This window comes from Tupaia chinensis, unplaced genomic scaffold, assembly GCF_000334495.1.
Source record: "Tupaia chinensis unplaced genomic scaffold, TupChi_1.0 Scaffold000386_1, whole genome shotgun sequence".
Taxonomy (NCBI): Eukaryota; Metazoa; Chordata; class Mammalia; order Scandentia; family Tupaiidae; genus Tupaia; species Tupaia belangeri.
Window position 1 is genome coordinate 3,175,273 of NW_006159888.1, and position 22,475 is coordinate 3,197,747.

Here is a 22,475-nt window from a genome sequence, read left to right on the forward strand (position 1 = left end):
CACTGATTTACTACTCTGACCAATAATTGTTGATGAGTGTGTGAGCACCGTGAATGCGTGCATTGAACTACTGTCTGTGTCTGTGTGTCTTCTGTCAAGATGTAGCTATCAGTTACTGCACTGCTACTATCAACTTAAACGGACCTTCTTGCTTTCACAAAGTATACTTATCTATGGTTCTATCTTTGTTGAAGAACTCAGGAGTTCAACATAACTTTCTAATTTTATAATGTATTCTAAAATTCATTATTAAGTTGAAAGTATGCTTTGTACTCTGTGTATCAGGGGATGTGTGTTTGTGTAGATATAGTTCTGTCTGTAGGCATATGTATATATCCCAGTAAGTTCTTATTTTGTTTTATTTCTACATTTTTAAGAACTTGTTTATTAAGGGTACTATTTAGTTAGGATAATTAAATATATATAAAAGCTTTCTGAGAGATTATTTACTATATGAATATATTTTCAGCTGGCTGATCAAAAATATTTTTTTAATTTTGTTTTTAACCATTCAAAATGTATTTGTATTTCCAGAATTAGATGCAAATTTTACTTAGAGGTCAATTAAAAGACTCTTGGAAGAAAAAGAATTGAGTTCTCTTGAGAATTCTGTGAAATGCAAATGAAAAGAAAAAAGAGTTTAAGCAGTAGTAAATACATGCTGTCCACTAAAATGGCCTTTGAATTCTTATATCTCCAGTTGATTTTGGCCTGTCCTGTTGTTATTGGGTTTTTTTTGTTTGTTTTTGTTTTTAATATTTCCTTTATTCTATCCCAAATGATTTTAAGTTTTAGTTTTTCCCTTAACTTGGCAAAGTCAGACTGGGTTTATGAAACAATATATTGGCATATGGTGATTCTCTGTAGTTGACTATAAATTGGTTTAGAAATTTCCAAACATACATTGTAGTGTCATTATACTGTGTGTTTCAAATAACTGGCAGAAAAAGAATTGGAAATTAAATTTCCAGTGCAACAGTGTTATTGTATTTAAAGAGAACCTTGTTTTTAATATACGGTACCACGTAAAATTACTTGTGTTAGGAATAAAGTCCACTGTTGAAGTTGAGTGTCACTAAGCTTATATGTTCAAAGGAACCAGTGTGATTATTAGAAAAACCTACCAGAAGCCAGATAGAGTGTGTTATGTGCCACATTTCATGCACATGTTGACTTTGTGTTGTTCATTCAAAATTGTGCTTGTAAAAATGTATAAAATTTCTGAGTTTTATCATTTCTATGTGCTTGTTTTTTTCTTGCTGGTAAATAGCTTTTTTAAAGAAATCTAATATAAAAGAAACCATGTTTATATTTTGTTAGTGAACAATGACTTTGTTTATATGGAAATTTGTATATTGTTGGCACACATCTTTGTTTAGATTTATCATGCATGAAGGCCTGCAATAATTAGCACAATGAATTTGCTTTTTCTTATATGTTAGTTCATGTTTTGGAAAGATTGTGGTGCAAAGGCTTACTCTAAGTAACCTTCTGGACTATGGAATGAATATAAATGAACAGCACTTTGAGTGTTAATAAAGCGGATATTTATTTCCACTGTGATTGGTTTGTCCAGATCTGTTTTTGGATGAACTGTGTTCATAGTTCTCTTACTAGGACGCAGGATCCAAGCCTTCCTTTATCTCATCTCATCTCTACCTCTCCAGTCTGATTTGTCAGGGTTTCTGCTAGGAGATTGGATCTAAAAGCCCCACACCTAATTTCTTGTGAATGGTTGTCTACCGCTTTAGTGTTTTGTTTTCCCTGGAGCATGCTTTCTCATTTTTTACAATATAGATAGGTTAAGAATAACCCAGATTGTCAGGACCAGCAGTTAGCATAATGGCTATGTCGCTGGACTCCCACGTAGTCGACCGCAGTTCGAGTCCTGGACCTGGTGGCTTAAACTCACGCCAGGTGCGTGTGCATGTGTGCCCAAGTTCCTGAGAGGAGAATGGAGGAGAAGGGATTGCGGCGTGGCCATCCCTCCTAGGGGGTGATTTCTCACTTTCTATCTCTATCTCTTTCTGTCTTTCTGGCAAGGGCACGTGCCCTGTAGGAAAAACCTCTCCAAAAAGAAAAAAACTAATAAAATAAATAAATAACCCAGATTGTCAAATTCTGGTTCCTTTCTGCTTAACATTTCTTTCTTCAATGTATCTCTTGTCTCTCATATTTCAGTGTGAACAGTAAGGAGAAACTAGGGCACACTTTCAATCTTCGCTTAGTAATTTCCTCAACAAAATACCCAAGTTTATTGCTTACAAATTCTTTCCATCCAATAGACTACAATTCAGATAAATCCCCTACACTTTGTAATGAGAATCTCCTTTCCTCTAGTGGTTGTTTTTGTTTTTGTTTTAGAATTACTTACTTTATTTAGAGGGATGGAGAGAGGGAAAGTGAGAAAGCAAGCTGCCAGGTCAGGACTTGAACTGCAATTGGACATGTGGGAGTCCATGCTCTTAACCACCATGCCACTTGCCATCCCCCTTTCCTCTAGTTTCGAGTAACATGTTCCTTATTTCTATCAGCCCTCAACACAATATTTAAAGTCCCTATGTCTACCAGTAGTCTTTTCAGGATAATCAAGGCTTTTTCTATCATATGTCTTAAAATTTTTCCATAACCTAATTCCACATTTTTAGGTACTTGTAACAGCAGCACCCTGAACCAAAATCTGTGTTTAAGTTCTCCAGAGCAACTGATAATAAGAGTTGCTGTTACAGTGTTGAATCCCAAAGCAGGAAATTCAGGCAGAACTTCATGTTAAAGCCTGGAGGCAGAATCCCTTTTTCCTTAGGAAACCTCTGCTTTTAAGGGCTTTAATGTTTTCTTAAAGTCTACTGATTGTAAATGTTAATTGCATCTAAAAAAAAAATCTTCACAGCAATATCTAGACTAGCATTTGGCCGAATAAGGACACCTTGGCTTACACAAGTTGACAAAATTAACCATCACAGGGATTGATCAGATAAGTGGGAATGTATCCATACAATGGAACTCTTTAGCTAGTATTAAAAATATTTAGAAAAAATATTGAGGGTATGTATATCACTCAGGTGGAGTTATGAGTGGATATTATTCTTATCTATAATTTTTAAAATATGAGTGTTTTTACTTAACAAAATATTTTAATTACAAAAATGTTTGATTAGCCATTCTTTCTCATTTCCCCACCCCTGCAATCAAACAGATTTGGCAGCAAGATCTTAAGACCATATATTTAATGCTGTGTTTCCACTGCTCAGAATTTGCTTTAAGAAAACAATCCAAGATGCAGTTAAGGGTTTATATTTAGTGGTATTCCTCAAAAGCTACAAATTTATCACAGGATAAACAGTAGAACACCCACTCACAGAAAAAAACACCTGGGTGGGACCAGTCCCATAGCACAGTGGTTAAGTGCTGTGCATTGGGAGCCAGATCCCACATAACTGACGGAGGTTCATCTCCTGGCCCTGATAGTGAAAAACATGCCAGGTATGTATGTGTTACTACTGCAAATCCTGATAGTATGGAGAAATGGAGGAATAGAAGTTGTGGCATAACCACACACCATTGGGTGGTGCTTTTTGTCTCTCAGGTGAGTGCATGCATCCTCTGGAGGTGGGGGACCTGGATGAAGATAAGACAAATGAAAATAGCAAGGGGTCAAGTTACATATGCCTTATATAGCCTTTAATATACTTTTATATATTTTCCTAGATATTTAATCAAAGGGAAAATATGTAACAGCCAGTTTAAAAGTATGATTCCTCCACTTCTTGGATAAGTGAAATTCACTTAGGCCAGGAAACAATCCTTCAATTTATTGAAGCTATTCATTGGAGAACTGGTCTCTACATTGCAAAAGAAATCTTATGGCTGAGTCTCAGTCTCCAGTGTGCTCAATGGATTCACAATATCTAACACTTTTGGTGACGTCCTCCACCTTGAAATGAAACACAAGATAATACCAGAACTTCCAGGACTCTTGATTTTACTCTGACTGACTGCCCCTCAACTGGTGTTGCTCTATTCTCCATCATCTTCATTGAGGCATGACGAGACCCTGTGGAGGGTGCTTCCCTCTCACATGTGCGCACACACATGCTCCATCATGAATAAAGAAAAAAAGCTTTAAAAAGGAGATGGCTCTCTGCAAGGCAGGAACAGAACTCATCAGAAACCAAACTCTGCTAGACTTTATTCTTGGACTTCCCATCTTCCAGGAATGTGAGAAGATATAAAACTGTGTTGTTTAGACCATGCAGTCTGTGGTATTTTGTAATACCACCTTGGGTAGACTAATACATCCACTCACATTCGATATGTTCCAAGCCATTCTCCAAATTGGTACCTTCCCTAAGGTACATCTTTTTTTTTTTTTGGAGAGATTTTCACTGTAGGGCGCGTGCTCTCGCCAGACAGAGAGAGACATAGAGACAGAAAGCGAGAAATTACCCCCCAGGGGGGATGGTCACGCCACAATCCCTTCTCCTCCATTCTCCTCTCGGGATCTTGGGCACGCACGCACACGCGCCCGGCGTGAGTTTTAAACCACCGGGTCCGGGACACGAACCGTGGTCGACTACATGGGAGTCCAGCGACATAGCCATTACGCTAACTGCTGGTTCCCCCCCTAAGGTACATCTTTATTTTTGCAGTTGCTCAGGACAAAACTCTCGGAGTTATCCTTTGCTCATCCTTCTCATTTCCCATATCAGGTTAGTCAGCAAATCCTATCCACTCTGCCTCCAAAATATATTTAGAATTGGTCCGTGCAATGTTACAACAGTAGCATAACTGGTCCCACATAGGTCAGGTCCCAGGTTCGTGTCCTAAGGCCTCTCTGTATATGCCCAGCACACACACACACACACCTGTGATTCAGCCAAATGAGACTAGAGGTGGATCTTGGTGTGAAGAGCCTGTTAGGGATGTCTCTCTCTTTCAAATGAATGCATAAACTTTAAAAATGCAGAGGATAAGATATACAGAAACCCAACAACTTTTCATCATCTGTATCCCTACCATCCTGGAAAAACCAGCAGTCTCTCAGCTGGACAGCTGCAACAGTTGCCCTTGACCATGAAAATGTTGCCCTTGGTCTCTATCTTCCACACAGCAGTGAGCATAGAGAGTGGTCCTTTACTACTAAATCAGATCATTTTTCTTCTCAAAATTCTCCAATGGTTTCCCAGCTCACAATAAAACCCCAAATTCTTGCCATGGCCTAGAAGGCTGTATATCACAGCCACATTGGTGATTCTCAAGCTTGAGCTACAGGATTCTGGAGGACAAGATTATTGAGCCACGCCGCCAGTGTTTTTATTCAATAGATCTGAGATGGGCCATCTGCCTTTTAATCAAACTAGCTTCCATATAATATAGATGACCAGGGGACCTGGCTTTGATTACCACCATTCTGGGAGTGCTGAGCCATGCCCTCTCCTCCCACCTCTCCTAGACATGGTTACCCTCTTTTTTTTCTCTCTCTCTCTCTTTGGAGAGATTTTTGCTACAGGGCGTGTGCCCTCGCTGGAAAGACAAGAGAGAGACAGAGAGACAGAAAGTGAGAAATCATCCCCAGGGGGGATGGCCACTCTGCAATCCCTTCTCCATTTTCCTTTCAGGACCTTGGGCACGCACGGACATGCACCCAGAGTGAGTTTAAGCCACCGGGTCCGGGACTTGAAGTGCGGTCAACTACATGGAAGTCCAGCGACATAGCCATTATGCCAAGTGCTGGTCCCACTCTTTTCTCTTAAAGGTGAAACACAGTGTAAGCCTCACCTCTATACTCTTTGCATCCTGGACCAATTACGCCCTTGGCAGAAAAACAATTTTGTGTGTGTGTGGAGTGGGCCAGTAGGTGGCGTAACGGTTACATCGCTGGACTCCCATGTAGTTGAGCAGAGATCAAGTCCCAGACTTGGCGGCTTAAAACTCAGTTGTCGCATGTGTGCATGCCCAAAATCTGAGAGGAGAATGGAGGAGGGATTGCAGCGTGGCCATCCCTCCTGGTGGGTGATTTCTCACTTTCTCCCTCCCTGACTCTCACCAGCAACTGCACGTGCCCTTTCGCAGAAACCTTTAAAAAGCTTATTTTCCTGCAGAAAATTTCTAAAATCCATGTGTAGTTTTTTCATAATACGGAGCTTTCCTGAACCCTTTGAAGCCCTTCCATACTATTTACAGAGCACTGTCTCACTTTCTTCAGCACTTTGCTAAATAAATAAATAAATAAATAAATAATAAATAAACAGAACAAAAAAACCTTCTTAGAGAGGTGGTGTTCAGGGTCCACTCTCTTTAGAAACAGCACCGCCTGGCACTCCAGACTGGTTTCATTTCCTCAGAGCACTTAACACCATTTTTACAAGTCACGTCGTTCCTTCAGAATTCACTTTCCGGGAGGACAAGGTCCTCAACTCGATTTGTCCGCCATCCTAGCCCAGCGGCTAACAGCGATCACACAGACGCACAATGCAAACTTCACCGCAGGACTAGGGCGACTAACTAGCCAGGAGGACCGAAGGCTGGGTAACACTAGGTCGACGTCGGCCTCTGCGCTCAGCTCGCCCCTCCGGCAGAGGCGGGACTTCCTGTGTGGACGCCGCAAGAGCTTCCGGAGGGAACCGGAAGTACCTCAGAGCGGGCTCCGCACAGAGCTTGTGTGAGCTTGTGTCAGCTTGTGTGCTCGCTGTCGGCTAGCCGTACTGCCATGGGCAAAAGAGACCGCGCGGACCGCGGTGAGCCTCCCTGCACTGGCCAGCCTTGCCTGCAATCCGTGTCAGGGCAGCCCCTACCCAGCGGCGGCCCACCCCACGGGCCCTCGCGGTGCCAGTTTTCCGCTCTTGGTCGGGGAGGTGATGAACCTGGGCGCAGTCTTGCGCGCTGGGTGGGCTGCGGATGAGGGAGGCGACGCCTGCCGTGTGCGGGTGTGACTCTGAGCCAGAAGTTAGGGGTGCTGGCGAAGTGACAGTGGCCGCCGGGGCTCCTGCTGGGCTCACTTTGTGTTCGTATCTGCAGACAAGAAGAAGTCGAAGAAACGACACTACGAGGATGAGGAGGAAGACGAAGATGACGCCCCTGGTAACGACTCTCAGGAAGCGGTTCCTTCAGCAGCAGGGAAGCAGGTGGATGAGTCAGGCACCAAGGTGGATGAGTACGGAGCCAAGGACTACAGGCTGCAGATGCCGCTGAAGGATGACCACACCTCCAGGCCCCTCTGGGTGGTGAGCATGCCCTCAGCCAGGCAGGGCCCAGGAGCTCGTGGGGAGGCTGCTAAATCTTGGAAATTCTTAGGTACCAAATGGAAACGCGAGGTGCTGCCTCTCAGAGCTAGCTAGAGGAGAGCATTCACACCAGTTTGAACAGCCAGAGAGGAATGAGTGCCTGTGCACGTGTGTGTGTGTGTGTGTGTGTGTGTGTGTGCAGGCTGCACTCACGCTCCCTCCCTCTCTTACTCCCTCCCCAGCTCTACCCCATGTTAGGGTTATTGTGTAACTATTTTTCCATTTTTAAATGAATGGAAAGCATATATTTAGTAGCCAGCTTTTGCTCAACCTAAAATAATGAATGTTCTACATTCAGTTGCAATTTAGCCAAAGGTAGCTTGAGGATAGCCAATGAGTTGGGCTTTCTCTGTGCCCACAGTGAGACAACAGGTACTGACTTTGGAAACCTATTCTCTATTCCTCTGTATCTGATTAAGGTAACAGTTCCCACAGTTTTCTAAAGAAGTGCTTGCAAAAACAGTTTTGGTGTTGGGCAGCTTATCTTCTATTGAGAATGATAGGGTAAAGGGTCTGATAGTCTTTGCAGCTCATTAGTTTCCTTGTCTGTTGTATCTGTTTGGTGTTTCTCAGGCTCCTGATGGCCACATCTTCTTGGAAGCCTTCTCTCCAGTTTACAAATATGCTCAAGACTTCCTAGTGGCTATCGCAGAGCCAGTGTGCCGACCAACCCATGTGCATGAGTACAAACTAACTGCTTACTCCCTGTATGCCGCTGTCAGTGTGGGGCTGCAAACCAGTGACATCACTGAGTACCTCCGGAAGCTCAGCAAGACTGGAGTACCTGATGGAATTATTCAGTTTATTAAGGCAAGTAGTAGTTGGGATAGGTGCTGCAAGTTGTCAGCCTGTGTCAGCCATGGACATATGTTGTTCAGCTCTCTTGTGGGGAGCATGATAATTGGTTATCCTAGCTGCTTCTCCTTTTGACCTAGCATTGTGTTCTGGCTGAGGCCACATTTCCCACGAGCTGTCCGTAGCTGTGACACTAACACAGTGCAGGTACTAACGTGGTGCAGTTACTAATTCTGGGAGAATTTAAGCTATATTATTTTTTTAAGAAATAATTATTTTATTCATTATTATTATTCACTTTGACCAGAGAGAGACATAGAGAAAGAGAATGGGTGAGAAAGCAAGTTACCAGGTCTCAGACTCAAGGGTTGGCCAGGTGGGAGTCCAGTGCCCTGACCACCTTGTCACTTGCCCGCCCCTTCAGCTGTGTTCTTTACCATCCAGAAGCCATTCTAGGAATACAGTGAGGAGGCTTTGCATTTTATTTGCACAGCAAGCAGTTACTCCCTACCAACTCTGGGCTAAGAGCTGTGATAATACTGATGTGGTAGGATGAGTCTTTGGATTAGGATGGGGGCTATGGAGATAAGAAGAAGGGGAAAATACAAGACCAGTCTTTCTTCCTGACTTTTAGAAAGTCACCTTTTCTCTGTGTACTCATGTGACAAGGCAAGAGAGGACTCTTCGGTGTCTGTTCTCTTATGAACACTAATCCTTTTGAATTTTAAGCAACGTTTCATGAATTAAGGGTGTATATCAAAATTAGCCAGGCGAGGGATCAGCAGTTAGCATAATGGCTGTGTTGCTGGACTCCCACGTAGTTGACTGCGGTTCGCGTCTCGGACCCAGTGGCTTAAAACTCAGGCCGGGTGCGTGTGCATGCGTGCCCAAGATCCTGAGAGGAGATGGAGGAGAAGGGATTGCAGAGTGGCCATCCCCCCGGGGGGGTGATTTCTCGCTTTCTGTCTCTCTGTCTCTCTCTGTCTGTCTGGCGAGCACACGCGCCCTATAGCAAAAACCTCTAAAAAAAAAAATTAGCCAGGCGAGAGTAGGTTTGGCTCTCAGGAAGCAGAGGGCAATCGGGAAAGTTCAGTGTAGGCAGGGCTGACCCCATTAGGATATTGCATGTTGAATCTTCCTAAAGTAAAGTAAACTGTTTTCTCAACTGGTCGGTAGTGAGTCATGGCCAGTGGTGAACATGTTCTGAGTGACCTGCTCATTGCTCATTTTGCCTGTTTGGTGCTACCTCTGTTTGCAGTTGTGTACTGTCAGCTATGGAAAAGTCAAGCTAGTCCTGAAGCACAACAGGTAAGAGATTCTGTTACAGGCCTGTCCCAAGTCACTTACCGCCTCTGCACACTAGGGTGGAGGAAGGGCCCTGAGAGGAGCTGACACAGACTGCCTGCTCTGTGCCAAACCCCTATTTTCCTGAAGCATAGATAAGAGCAACAAGAGATGTGGCCCAAACCAGAAATTGGTTCATCAGCCAATGCGTTCCCCCTACCAGTAGAAGTGAGATTCAGACACTTGTCTACTTCACTGTGGGGCTGTGCCTATAGCCCTCATGTGTTACGTCATGGCCAGCACGAGGTTCAGATTTGGCAAAGGATATAGGGGAGAGAATAGGGGAGTCATGAGACCACTCTTTACACACCATCTACTCACGCGAATTGTGTAATTTTCTGGAAATGGCATGCTGATCAGTAGGCTCCTCGTTCCTTGCCTGCTTATAGGTACTTCGTTGAAAGCTCCCACCCTGATGTCATCCAGCACCTTCTCCAGGACCCGGTGATCCGAGAGTGCCGCCTGAGGAATGCTGAGGGGGAGGCTACTGAGCTCATCACGGAGACTTTCACAAGCAAGTCTGCTGTAAGTGGGTTCTAAGTCATGCTTGGGGGCTGAACACTTAGGATCACTTCCCTCTGGGGAGCCTTTAATCCAGCACTTGCAGCTTTGTGGTCCTGCTGTTTTCTTCCCCTTGCAACCTCAGTTCTTACTTGGTACCAACCGATACTAACATGGTGCAGGTACTAACATGTTGAATGTTTTGTGTAAGTCAGACCCTGTCTTTCTCTTACAGATTTCTAAGACTGCTGAGGGCAGTGGCGGGCCCTCTACTTCCCAGGTGACAGATCCACAGGGTAAATCTGACATCCCCACAGACCTGTTTGATTTCTATGAGCAGATGGACAAGGATGAGGAGGACGAGGAAGAGACACAGACAGTATCTTTTGAAGTCAAGCAGGTTAGTGAATATCCTCTGCTGGATTCTTACCAAGCTGGTATCAGAAGCCCTGTGGTTCAAACTTTGCGGTGAGTCCATCCACAATCCATGTGAGACAGGAAGGAATGTCTGTTAGTTCCTGTAGTGCTTTCACTTTTCTCCTTTTTGGTGTCTAGGCCATAATGTCATTCCTCCCATTGGAGTTAGAGTTGAAGTATCTTCTTTCTCAGGTTGGGCAGGCTGGTCTTCATGTGTTCCTGAGAAGGTGGGAAAAACAGTGTATAAGGCTCCTCATTGGTTGACTGATTAGATTTCATTTTGACAGTGTTGTTGGTTACAGTTGCTTTTCTGTATTTTAAAAAGCATGATCCAAAATTGTACAAGCCTAGATACTGTGCCCTTCTTTTATCACTGGGGCTTTTAGCGTATGTGATATTTCTGAGCATACCTCTGAGTCAACAATATCATAAGCTTCCTTCATGCTCATTCCCCCAGGAAATGATTGAGGAGCTCCAGAAACGCTGCATCCACCTGGAGTACCCTCTGTTGGCAGAATACGACTTCAGGAATGACTCTGTCAACCCTGACATCAACATTGATCTGAAGCCCACAGCTGTCCTCAGACCTTATCAGGAGAAGAGTTTGCGGAAAATGTTTGGGAATGGGCGTGCACGATCTGGGGTCATTGTTCTTCCTTGTGGTAAGTGGCACCTGGATCAAGAAGGTCGCCTGGTTGCTCTGTCTGGATTGGCCAACTGACTCCTGCCTTCCCTCTGCATGTTTCCCTAAATTGTATCTTGCCAGGGCACACCAAAGCCTGGTTCATGACTTGCCAAGTACTTACTGAATGCCTTTGTGTGTGGTACCCTAACCTAGGCACTGGGGTATTATATTTGATAGAACAACACTCCTGACTTTACAGAGCTCATTCTGCTGGGGGTAGAGACAGGATCAACCCAGCAGTGTATGAAATCTTGGGTGGGGCAGTGTATGAAATTGGGTGATGATGGTGGTGGTGAAGAAACACAGCAGGGTGAGGGCTGAGAGTGGTGCTGGCCAGAGTGCTGTTCTGCACAGTGTGATCAGGCTCCCACTGTAGGAAGTCATTCTTGTGGGGTGTGGATTTGGAGGCCCTGTAGTACGAGAACTTTGCTCATTCTTGGATGGCTTAGGACAGTGCGCAAGTCTGGGAAGAGGTAGCAGCATCCCCCTTGGCATCTGTCTGATCTCACTTGTCCTGAGTAATGCCAGGTGTTGGCCTAGGGTCTGAGCCAGATTCATGACACACTTCACGTGGGGGCCCCGCCCTGGACCAATGGAGGCAAAGAACCAGAAGAGGGGCCTCCCATGCAGCTTTTTTTTTTTTTTTTTAAGCTCCATGGGTTATTCTGATGGTAAAGGTTGAATCACAGTATAAAAGATGAGCTTCATCATTATTGTGCTTCAGAAGGCAAATGACAGTGAGCTTCGTGGCTCTAGGCATTTCCTTTTCTCTGACTTTGCCAGTAGTGTGCATACTTGGGGCTTCTCTGACTTCTTAGCCATGCCTGCTATGTAATAAGGAAAGACAACTTTTGCTGAGTCTCTCCGTTTGCAGGCTTTGTTCTAGACATGTGACCAGCAGCACCACTGTCCATGACCCTGGGCAAGATATTTCTTGCCTCAGTTTTCCCATCTTTAAAATGGCACTAACTGAAGTGTCTCTTCTCATTAGTTTCTTTTGAGATATCAGTGTTTACATGGGGTGCATGTAAAGTGCTATAGTGGGACCTGGCATGTGCATGTTCTCACATGTGGATGTGAGGTGACACGTCTTCTCTTTATGAGGGAAAAAAGAGACTGGAGCAGTAGTGCCTCACACATGTCAGCCGTGAGGACTGTTATAAGAAATTTGCCTAGATTTCTGTGACTGTGATCATTTTCCTATCCTGTCCTGTATTTCAGCCTGGCCTGGGTAAGATTGCCCTTTGGTTTTTCATAGGTGCTGGCAAATCCCTGGTTGGTGTCACAGCTGCATGCACTGTCAGAAAACGCTGTCTGGTGCTAGGCAACTCTGCTGTGTCTGTGGAGCAGTGGAAAGCCCAGTTCAAGATGTGGTCCACCATAGATGACAGCCAGATCTGTCGCTTTACCTCTGACGCCAAGGACAAGCCCATAGGCTGCTCCATTGCTATCAGCACCTACTCCATGCTGGGCCACACCACCAAGAGATCCTGGGAAGCTGAGCGGGTCATGGAGTGGCTCAAAACGCAGGAGTGGGGCCTCATGATCTTAGATGAAGTACACACTATCCCAGGTAAATGGGCCAGAGCTGAGCTGTCTACATGTTAATACAGATGGAGATTAGTATGTCCAGTTATTGGGTTGGGGGATGGACTCTGTGCAGTCCCCCAACTGGCCAGAAAAACCTGCTTGGTAAAGCTTCTAAACAGTTCTTAAGCATGAGTGAAGTGGAAGTTAATGGTGGGTGGGTACAAATTCACGGCTTTCTTAATCACTAGCCCCAGTAATCACTTAGAAAATGATGTTTAATTCCTTTCCTCCACCTTTGTTATTGTTGCTGCTCAACTTAACCCTTGACCCCTTTTTTATGACCCTATGAAAACTGGACCAGGAGCACTGGAAAGTCCTTGCAACAGCATTGTGTTTTATTCAAAGGCTAGAGTATTGGTTAAAACATGAGGTCAGCAGATGATATGGTAGTTAAGGCAGCTGAATTCCCACATGGCCAACCAAGGTTCGAGTCTCAGACCTGGAGGCTTAAAACTCACGCCAAGTACATGTGTGTACATGTCCAAAATCCAAAGAGGAGAAGGGATTGTGTTATGGCCATCGTCCCTGGGGAGTGATTTTTTACTTTCTCTCTCTCTTGTCTCTCTGCTCCCTAGTGAGTGCACATGGCCTATGGCAAAAAAGATACATGCATCGATTAGTATATAATAGAAGACTTCTCTAAGTATTGCAGGGAAATTTTGCAATAACAAAGTTTTAAAACAATTTTATTGAGGGGCTAGCAGATGGCATAGTGGTTACGTCACTGAATGCCTGCATGGTCGACTATGCTTTGAGTCCCTGACCCAGTGGCTTGATTTGAGAAGAGGTGCCATGAACTTACATACACTGAAAGTATCAGCCTAGCTGCTGTGCTGGGAACAGACTGAAGGAATCAAGATGGAAGTGGCAAGATAAGTCAGCTTGTGCCCCAAGGACAAGCCCATAGGCTGCTCCATTGCTATCAGCACCTACTCCATGCTGGGCCACACCACCAAGAGATCCTGGGAAGCTGAGCGGGTCATGGAGTGGCTCAAAACGCAGGAGTGGGGCCTCATGATCTTAGATGAAGTACACACTATCCCAGGTAAATGGGCCAGAGCTGAGCTGTCTACATGTTAATACAGATGGAGATTAGTATGTCCAGTTATTGGGTTGGGGGATGGACTCTGTGCAGTCCCCCAACTGGCCAGAAAAACCTGCTTGGTAAAGCTTCTAAACAGTTCTTAAGCATGAGTGAAGTGGAAGTTAATGGTGGGTGGGTACAAATTCACGGCTTTCTTAATCACTAGCCCCAGTAATCACTTAGAAAATGATGTTTAATTCCTTTCCTCCACCTTTGTTATTGTTGCTGCTCAACTTAACCCTTGACCCCTTTTTTATGACCCTATGAAAACTGGACCAGGAGCACTGGAAAGTCCTTGCAACAGCATTGTGTTTTATTCAAAGGCTAGAGTATTGGTTAAAACATGAGGTCAGCAGATGATATGGTAGTTAAGGCAGCTGAATTCCCACATGGCCAACCAAGGTTCGAGTCTCAGACCTGGAGGCTTAAAACTCACGCCAAGTACATGTGTGTACATGTCCAAAATCCAAAGAGGAGAAGGGATTGTGTTATGGCCATCGTCCCTGGGGAGTGATTTTTTACTTTCTCTCTCTCTTGTCTCTCTGCTCCCTAGTGAGTGCACATGGCCTATGGCAAAAAAGATACATGCATCGATTAGTATATAATAGAAGACTTCTCTAAGTATTGCAGGGAAATTTTGCAATAACAAAGTTTTAAAACAATTTTATTGAGGGGCTAGCAGATGGCATAGTGGTTACGTCACTGAATGCCTGCATGGTCGACTATGCTTTGAGTCCCTGACCCAGTGGCTTGATTTGAGAAGAGGTGCCATGAACTTACATACACTGAAAGTATCAGCCTAGCTGCTGTGCTGGGAACAGACTGAAGGAATCAAGATGGAAGTGGCAAGATAAGTCAGCTTGTGGAATCCCAACAAGAGTTTTAAATCAGTGAGGATGAAAGTGCTCTGACCCTGCATATGTTGTGAAGGGTTAGAGAGAAGTAGAGAAAACAGTGCTGAGATGTTTGTCTTGAGCAGAGGCAGGATAAAGTGGGCATTGGCTGAGAGGAGAAGGCTGTGAAGGAGCAGGTATGGGGCGTGATGAGCAAGAGGGAGACTGTAGCTGTGTAGCCTTGAGTTACCTGTTAGACATGTAGGCACTGGCAACAGAAATGTATAAACATTTCATCCAAGAGTTTAGACAGATGCCCAGTGAACACTGAAAAGGCGTTCAGCATCATTAGCTATCAGGGAAATGCTAATTAAAACCACAGTGAGATGCTCCTCTATGCCTTTGAAAGTGGCTAAAATAAAATATTCTGCCCGTGTTGGTCCTGGTGAGACTGTAGAGCTGCTGGAACTTCCATGCACTGCTGGAGAGACTGTGGAGTACACAGCCACTCTGCAAACTTTGTTATAAAGTTACCATATCAAGACATCAGTAGATGGTGTAATGGTTACTTCGCTGGACTCCCAGGTAGTCGACTGTGGTTCAAGTCCTGGACCTAGTGACTTAAAACTCATGCCGGCTATGTGTGCGTACATACCCAAAATCCAGAGAGGAGAATGGAGGAGAAGAGATTGCAGCATGGTCATCCATTCTATGGGGTGATTACTCGTTTTCTGTCTCTCTGTCTCTACTGCAAGCACATACACTCTATAACAAAAGTCTCCTGGAAAAAAAAAATGCCGTACCACCTGTCAGTCTCCTCCTGGGAATGCATCCTCGATAAATGGAAATAGGTTTAAGTCCCTGGCTTGATTGCCATGAAACACCCTGGGCATGTGCACTTATCCCAAGATCTCGGCAAACTGGATGAAGGGGATTATGGCCTGCGAAAGGTGCTCCTTTTCTGTCTCCTCCTTTCTCTTGCACATATGCATGTTGTGTTAAGCATATTTCATGCTCATTTATTTGATAAATCAGAAAGAATTACAACATTGAAAATAAAGGAAAGAGCAAGGAAGTTACCAGGTGACAGAGTGAACCTAATTGTCACAGTGAAGAGGGGAGTTTCCTAAAGTGGGCAGAAATGCTTGGGCAGATACTGCCTGGGGTTTTCTCTCTCCCTCTGGGCTCTGTTTTCTCCCTGGTTTCTGGAATGGTGTTGAGAAGCTGAGCAGAGCTGGCTGCTTTTCTTCCTCTCCCTCCAGGTCTTCAGCAGTCTTCCTTGTACCTTGGGTACAGGTTAGGTCCCTAAGTGAGAACTTGGTGGTGTCATTAGAGTTGTCTATAGTGTTTTAGATTATCTGCGTTCCTGCTAATAACTTAGCTATTGTGAGCAGAATACTGGAGTTTGCTAACTTGGTGTTAAAGTCATTCATCCCTCTCATTCTCCACATTGTATTTTTTTGGTGGTTAAGCTTATTTATTTAGTTTTTTTTGCTATAGGGTATGTACACTCACCAGAGAGAGACAGAAAGAAATTGAGAAATTACCCGCCTCTGGGAGGTGTAGGGGAGGGCCACACCATAATCTCTTCTCTTCCATTCTCTTGGGATTTGGGACATGATATGCACATGTGCTTAGAGTGATTTTCAAGCCACTGGTCTGGCACTTGAACCACAGGCTTGGCCTTGTGGGATCCAGCTGCCTTATCCTCCACATCACCTGCTGACCTGGTTAATTTTTAAATTTCTTCTATGAATGCGAGAGATAAGCACTCCTGACACTATGGTCTACCCACCTTCTTAGGCAGCCTTGGATTATTAGACATGCATGCCTTTTGGGCTCATGGAGATTGCAAATCTGGGACTTTCCTACCTGGATCAACTTTGCAGAGTGGTGCATTTTACCATAGTACCATTGTTAGGCCCCTTCCTTTTATCTTTCTTTCGAACAGGTCTGAAAGTGATGGCTAAGCATTCTCATGCAGTCATTCTTGTCTAGAGCCTGGTTCCTGGGGTCTGGAACCTGGGGTTAGCCCAGGCCAGTGCCAAGTTGCAGGACTGTGCATGATACTGAAACATTCTAAAAAGTGACAGTTTAATTGTTCCCATGTTTTCCCAGCCAAGATGTTTCGACGGGTGCTCACCATCGTGCAGGCCCACTGCAAGCTGGGTTTGACCGCAACCCTCGTCCGGGAAGATGACAAAATCGTTGACTTAAATTTTCTGATTGGGCCTAAGCTCTATGAAGCCAATTGGATGGAGCTGCAGAACAATGGCTACATTGCCAAAGTGCAGTGTGCTGAGGTAGCTGGGCTGGTGCTGGGTGGCTCTGTGCGGGGGGCGCCTTCTGAGAGCCAGAGGAAGTGACCATTGTGGGAGGCAGATACACAGGTAAGGCTCCTGGTTAACCTGCAACCGTCTAACATGGTGCCCTGGAGGAATGGGCAGTATTCTACCCATGTCACACATGAGGGAAATGAAAGCCTTTGTCCTGGTCACACAGTCAGTAAGTGGTAAGGTCAAGGTGCCAGCTGCTAGGCTCCAAAGGTCATGCTCCCCTTCCTCTGTGAGTGAACTCTGTGGGGTATTCTGTCCACTCCCTCTTGCAGGGATCCCTGGGGGTCCCTCTCATTGTCAAAGCACTTCAGCATATTCGTCTGGGCTTCCTTCAGCTTGTCAGGAGCACCCGGCACAGAGGGGCCTACAAGCCACTAGTGTCATTCATTCTTTTTTTATTATTTTTTAAAATAATTTGCTAAAGGGCATGTATGCTTGCTGGCAGAGGGACGGCACAAGGGGGAGAAAGCATCCCCCTATTGGGCGTGGCCATACTGCAATCTCTTCGTTTCTCTCTCTCTCGGAATTTTGGGCCCACATGCACATGTGCCTGGTATGTTTTTCAAGCTGCCAAGTCTAGGACGCAAACCATGCAGCCTGCCATGTGTGTTGGATCTAACTGCCTTAACCACCATGCCACTGGCTGGCCCATTACTGTCATTCTTATCTGGATGATCACATTGCCCCAGATCTGATTAGTGGGACCCCCTTCCAGCTTGCTCTTATGTTCGTTTGACATTCCCAGTTGTGTTTTCTTAAATTTTGTGTGTGTGTATCTGGTTTTTTTTTTTTTAATTATTTTATTTAACTTTGTTTATTATTATTATCATTATCATTTTCCAGTTTGATCAGAGAGATACAGAAAGAGAGAGAAAGTGAGAAAGCAAGCCACCAGGTCTGAGACTTGGACCGTGGTCGGCCATGTGGGAGTCCAGCGCCTTTAACCACCATGCCACTTGCCGGCCCCGTGTGTCTGTTGTTATAGTGTGTGTGTACTCACTAGAGAGATGGGGGGAGGAGAGCTAGAAATCACCCACCAGGGAGGTTGGTCATGCCATCCTCTTTCCTTCCATTTTTCTCAGGATTTTGGGCACGTGAGCTCACATGCCTGACATGATTTTCAAGCTACGGCTCTGGAACGCAAACCACACAGTTGTGCATATGGGATCCAGCCATGTTAATCCACCTGCTGGCTCTGACATTCCCAGTCATTGCTTAAGCCCATCTTTACTTCCTGGGCAGCAAGATACTTCAGGCTCATCTGGTACCTTTCATATGGCCTTGGACTCAGCCACTTCTCCAAGGAGCCCTGGGTCTTTTAAAAGAATGGGACTTAAACATAGGATCTGGGTGCTACGCATGTTCATTACCATAGGATGTTATCGCTCAGCTACCTTGGGATACAACTAGAAAATGTGCATGTGTATTACTTACGCATACATATATCTCTACTTACTTTTTACCTGTCTATGCATATTAACAACAAGAGTTTATGGTGATGGGACCAGCAGATGGTGACTGTAGTTCGAGTTCCAGACCCAGTGGCTTAAATTCACGCTGGGCGTGTGTGCATGCATGCCCAAGCTCCTGAGAGGAGAATGGAGGAGAAGGGATTGTGGTGTGACCACACACACACACACACACACACACACACACACACACCTGCCCCTAGGGGGTGATTTCTTGCTTTCTGTCTTCTGTGTCTTTCTGTCTTTCTGGTGAATGCATGCTCCCTATAGCAAAAAACCTCTCAAAAAAAAATAAAAAGAGTTTATGTTGACACAATAAACAACATAATCTAGTGCCACAGATTTCGTTCTAACTTTCCCTCTTTCCATATTCGTAATTCTTTTCTTTCTTTTTTTTTTCTTTTGGAGAGGTTTTCGCTATAGGGCGCATGCGCTCGCCAGACAGAGAGATATAGAGACAGAAAGCAAGAAATCACCCCCCAGGGGGGATGGCCACGCCGCAATCCCTTCTCCATTCTCCTCTCAGGATCTTGGGCACACATGCACACGCGCCCGGCATGAGTTTTAAGCCACCGGGTCCAGGACGCAAACCGCGGTCAACTACATGGGAGTCCAGCGACATAGCCATTACACTAACTGCTGGTTCCCATATTCGTAATTCTTTTCTCAGAGAGAGAGAAACTTGGCTTCCTTCAGTCATAATGTTAGGATGTTGGAAAAGTCATGACATTTTTCTGTTTTTTTCTATGCAAAATGTGTCATGACTTTTCTGACAACCCAATATAATTTATCTGATCAATCCTAGGATATGCATAAAGTCATTTCAGAATTGCTAACCACTACCACTATGAAAACAAAACTAGATTTGAGTATCTGCTTACAATTCTTTTTGTCTGTGGCCAGAGGACATAAAGTCTAAATACTGTATTTCAGCTGTTTAACAATAACTTAGGGGCTAGCCAGGTGGTGTGATGCATAAGGTAACTAGATCCCATGATCAATTTCGTAGTTTGAGTCTTGGAGCTGGCGACTTTAAAAACTCTCCAGCTCTGTGCCCATGCACTCCCAAAATCCTGAGAGGAATGGAGGAGAAGGGATTGTGGTGTAGCCATCTCCCTGGGAGGTGCTTTCTCAATCTCCCCCCACGACCTTTCTATGTGACTGCGTGCATCCTATGGCCAAAAAAAGTGTTACTTGGTTAAATTCCTTTTTTACTCCCTCTGTGGTTGTGATGTTCCTTTGAAATTTAGTTTGGTTGATTTATTTCTGCTTTTATTCTATTTTGGCTGTCCCACCCCTCCTTGTAGCTTATAGTCTCTTAAGTACTTCAGAGTCGAAACTACTGAAGTCCACTCCCAGGAGCATCCCTCTTCTCCATGCTCCCCCCACTCCCTCTGAATCACACCCGTTACTTGTGTTAATTCTTCCTGTATGTTTTTTGTGCAGGTGAGCAGGTAGTGTGCATTTTCTTGTTTCCCCTTCTTTCATACAGAAAGGTAGCATACTGTAGACATCATTTTGCACTTTGTTTTATTAACTTAGCAACAGATCTTGGAAATTCCTCCATGTCATTTTATAGAGGTCTTCTTCAGCGGTGTAGCGCCATGTGTGGCCCCACAGTAATTTATGCAGCTTCTTTCTGTGTGTGCATTAAGGTGTCTAGCATTTTGTGATTATAAACAGGTTATAGTGAATAGCTTTGTGTTGTGCGTGAGTGTGTGTGCATGTGTTACTGGAGGTGTATCTTCATGGTAAATCTAGAGTGAGACTTTTAAATTGAAGGGTCAGCAAAGGCCCCCTGAGGTCCACTTGAGCTAAGACTTGAGGGAGTGCATCATGTGTCTCTGGTGGAAACCCCACAGCAGGGCTGCTGTGGTGTTGGAGGTGTGGCAGTGAGCATTGTAGGGTGAACATGACATGTTTGGGCCCACAACACCGACAGCTTCAGTGAGCTTCCCCGGGTGCCCACAGTGTCCAAAGGGCTCTACTTGTTACCTCTCTGTGTCACCTCTCCTGTTGTCAGCATTGTACTTCTACAGAGGAGAACATCAAAGAATAGAGATCTTAGGCACTTGTTGAAAGTCACACCAATAATGACCAGGCTGGAGTTTGTACCCAGGCAAGTGTGGTGGTTCCAGAACCACTACATGCTATTCTACTCCTGATTATTCATTAGACCTTAAGAAGATTTTAGGATGCACAACCCTTAAATAGTGCTGGAGGATTAAGGTAGCAGATCAGTCAGTCTTCTGAAACGTGGTCCATTAACATTCCATAGAGTGGTAGCCTGTGTTGCAGCTGCTCCCTCATGGGTAGTTGAAGCCCTTTCCGACTGCCTGGGAGCTGCCAGGGACAGTGATTGTGGGCATTGCTGGTGCCTGCAAAAATTCCTGGATTGTTAGTATATTCCATCTAGTGATACTTTATCATCATAGAGAATAAGTGTGCAAATAACTTTCCATTTCCTTAACCTACTATATTTCTGAATTTGAATGATTCTTTTTGGTAGCCTTGGGGATTGCCGTGGATTTTTCTGGGCAAGGATTGGGTTCAGGACAGGGGCGAATGAAGGCCTGTGACTGACACCACAGCACTGTGCCTGGCAGCTTCTCATTGCTGGCCCCAACAGCCTCACTAAGAAGTGTGCATATGTTGGGGGGTACAGTTTTCAGTAGTAATGCTGACCTGGATGTGGAGAGGTGGCCTAAATGGAGGGATTGCTGGTCTCACTAGCTGAGAATCTGATCCCCCTCACTCACAGCAGGTGCAGAAATAATTCCCTAGATAGGATTGCTTTAAAAATCTTTATGTAAAAAAAAAATCTTTGATAAATGATGAGCATGCAAGAATGTTTCAAATTCAACATTAGTTATTAGGTTTGGTTTAGTTGTGTATGTGTTTATTTACAGTTGTATTGAGATATCATTCACATACTATCAGGTTTGTTTTGATATGTTTAAGACTGATTTCTGCTAAATAGAAGAGCCTCAGAAGTTGCCAGCTGTGTGGTGTTTAAACTTGAAGAATGACCCCGATTCATTCTTCTTTGCAGGTTTGGTGCCCAATGTCTCCAGAGTTTTACCGGGAATATGTGGCAATCAAAACCAAGAAACGAATTTTGCTGTACACTATGAACCCCAACAAATTCAGAGCTTGCCAGTTTCTAATCAAATTTCATGAAAGGAGGAATGACAAGATTATTGTCTTTGCTGACAATGTTTTTGCTCTGAAAGAATATGCCATTCGGCTGAACAAGTAAGAACTGAAAATGTGAAGTTGCCTGCAGGCTAGTTTATCTTTCCAGTGGAGAGTGCAGAAGGATTGTTTTTTGAAGCTCTCAGAAATTTCTTGGCATCCAAAGTTCTGGCCCTTTGGCTAGTCCCAGGAAACACAAGGCAGAGAAGCAGGTGGTCAGAGTTAGAGGTTAAGTCTGCAGAGTAGAGAGGCTGTCTGGTCCGCTTGAGCCCAGAGAACCTGGGAGGAAGTGTCGTCCTGATCTGGTTAGAACACATCTGACATCTGGGCTCCCCAGGTGGGTGGGAGTTGGCATCTGGAATGTCAGGCTGAGTGAACCCTGTGGATGGAGGAGCCCCGACTATATGGCCCAGGGGCTCAGAAGGGAAGGTGACTGGACCAGTGTCCCAGGAACTTGGAACATCTGGAAAAACCTCTTAGGGAACACCCAGCCAGCCTCCTCACAATGCTCTGTGCCACCTGGATAGCTGTGATTAAGACCTGGCTGTTGCCAAGTGAAGATAAGAGGCCTGTGCCTCCTCCCAGAGTGATACAAGGCTTCAGGTACTGTAAGTGTCACAGCAAGTCCTCTTTGGAGATAAGTCTTGATTCTTGTTGTAGAGGTGGAAAGGAAAGAATGAATATAGGCCAGCTTGGGACCAGCAATTAGCATAATGGCTATGTCGCTGGACTCCTATGTAGTCGACCGTGGTTCACATCCCGGATCCGGTGGCTTGAAACTCACGCCGGGCAAGTGTGCGTGCGTGCCGAAGATCCCGAGAGGAGAATGGAGGAGAAGGGATTGGGGGGGTGATTTCTCGCTTTCTGTCTCTCTGTCTCTCTCTGTCTTTCTGGCGAGCGCATGCGCCCTATAGCAAAAATCTCTCTAATATATATATATATA

At 44.8% G+C, this 22,475-nt stretch overlaps 1 protein-coding gene across 3 annotated transcripts in view; it reads left to right on the forward strand.

Moving 5' to 3' along the window:
- Positions 1-6,601: 6,601 nt before the first annotated feature.
- Positions 6,602-22,475, forward strand: part of ERCC3 (ERCC excision repair 3, TFIIH core complex helicase subunit) — a 25,944-nt gene continuing 10,070 nt past the window's right edge. Inside the window, exons 1-11 of one of the 3 annotated variants that reach the window (XM_027773885.1) lie at positions 6,606-6,737; positions 7,018-7,223; positions 7,857-8,093; positions 9,337-9,386; positions 9,812-9,947; positions 10,159-10,323; positions 10,798-11,002; positions 12,284-12,460; positions 13,523-13,660; positions 16,651-16,835; positions 21,390-21,592. In XM_027773885.1, coding sequence (XP_027629686.1) covers positions 6,710-6,737; positions 7,018-7,223; positions 7,857-8,093; positions 9,337-9,386; positions 9,812-9,947; positions 10,159-10,323; positions 10,798-11,002; positions 12,284-12,460; positions 13,523-13,660; positions 16,651-16,835; positions 21,390-21,592 — 1,730 coding nt within the window. In that variant the 5' untranslated portion in view covers positions 6,606-6,709. Of the gene's footprint in view, positions 6,738-7,017; positions 7,224-7,856; positions 8,094-9,336; positions 9,387-9,811; positions 9,948-10,158; positions 10,324-10,797; positions 11,003-12,283; positions 12,599-13,509; positions 13,661-16,650; positions 16,836-21,389; positions 21,593-22,475 lie in introns of all 3 variants that reach the window. The other 2 variants (XM_006153697.3, XM_006153696.3) reach the window with 2 other exon arrangements.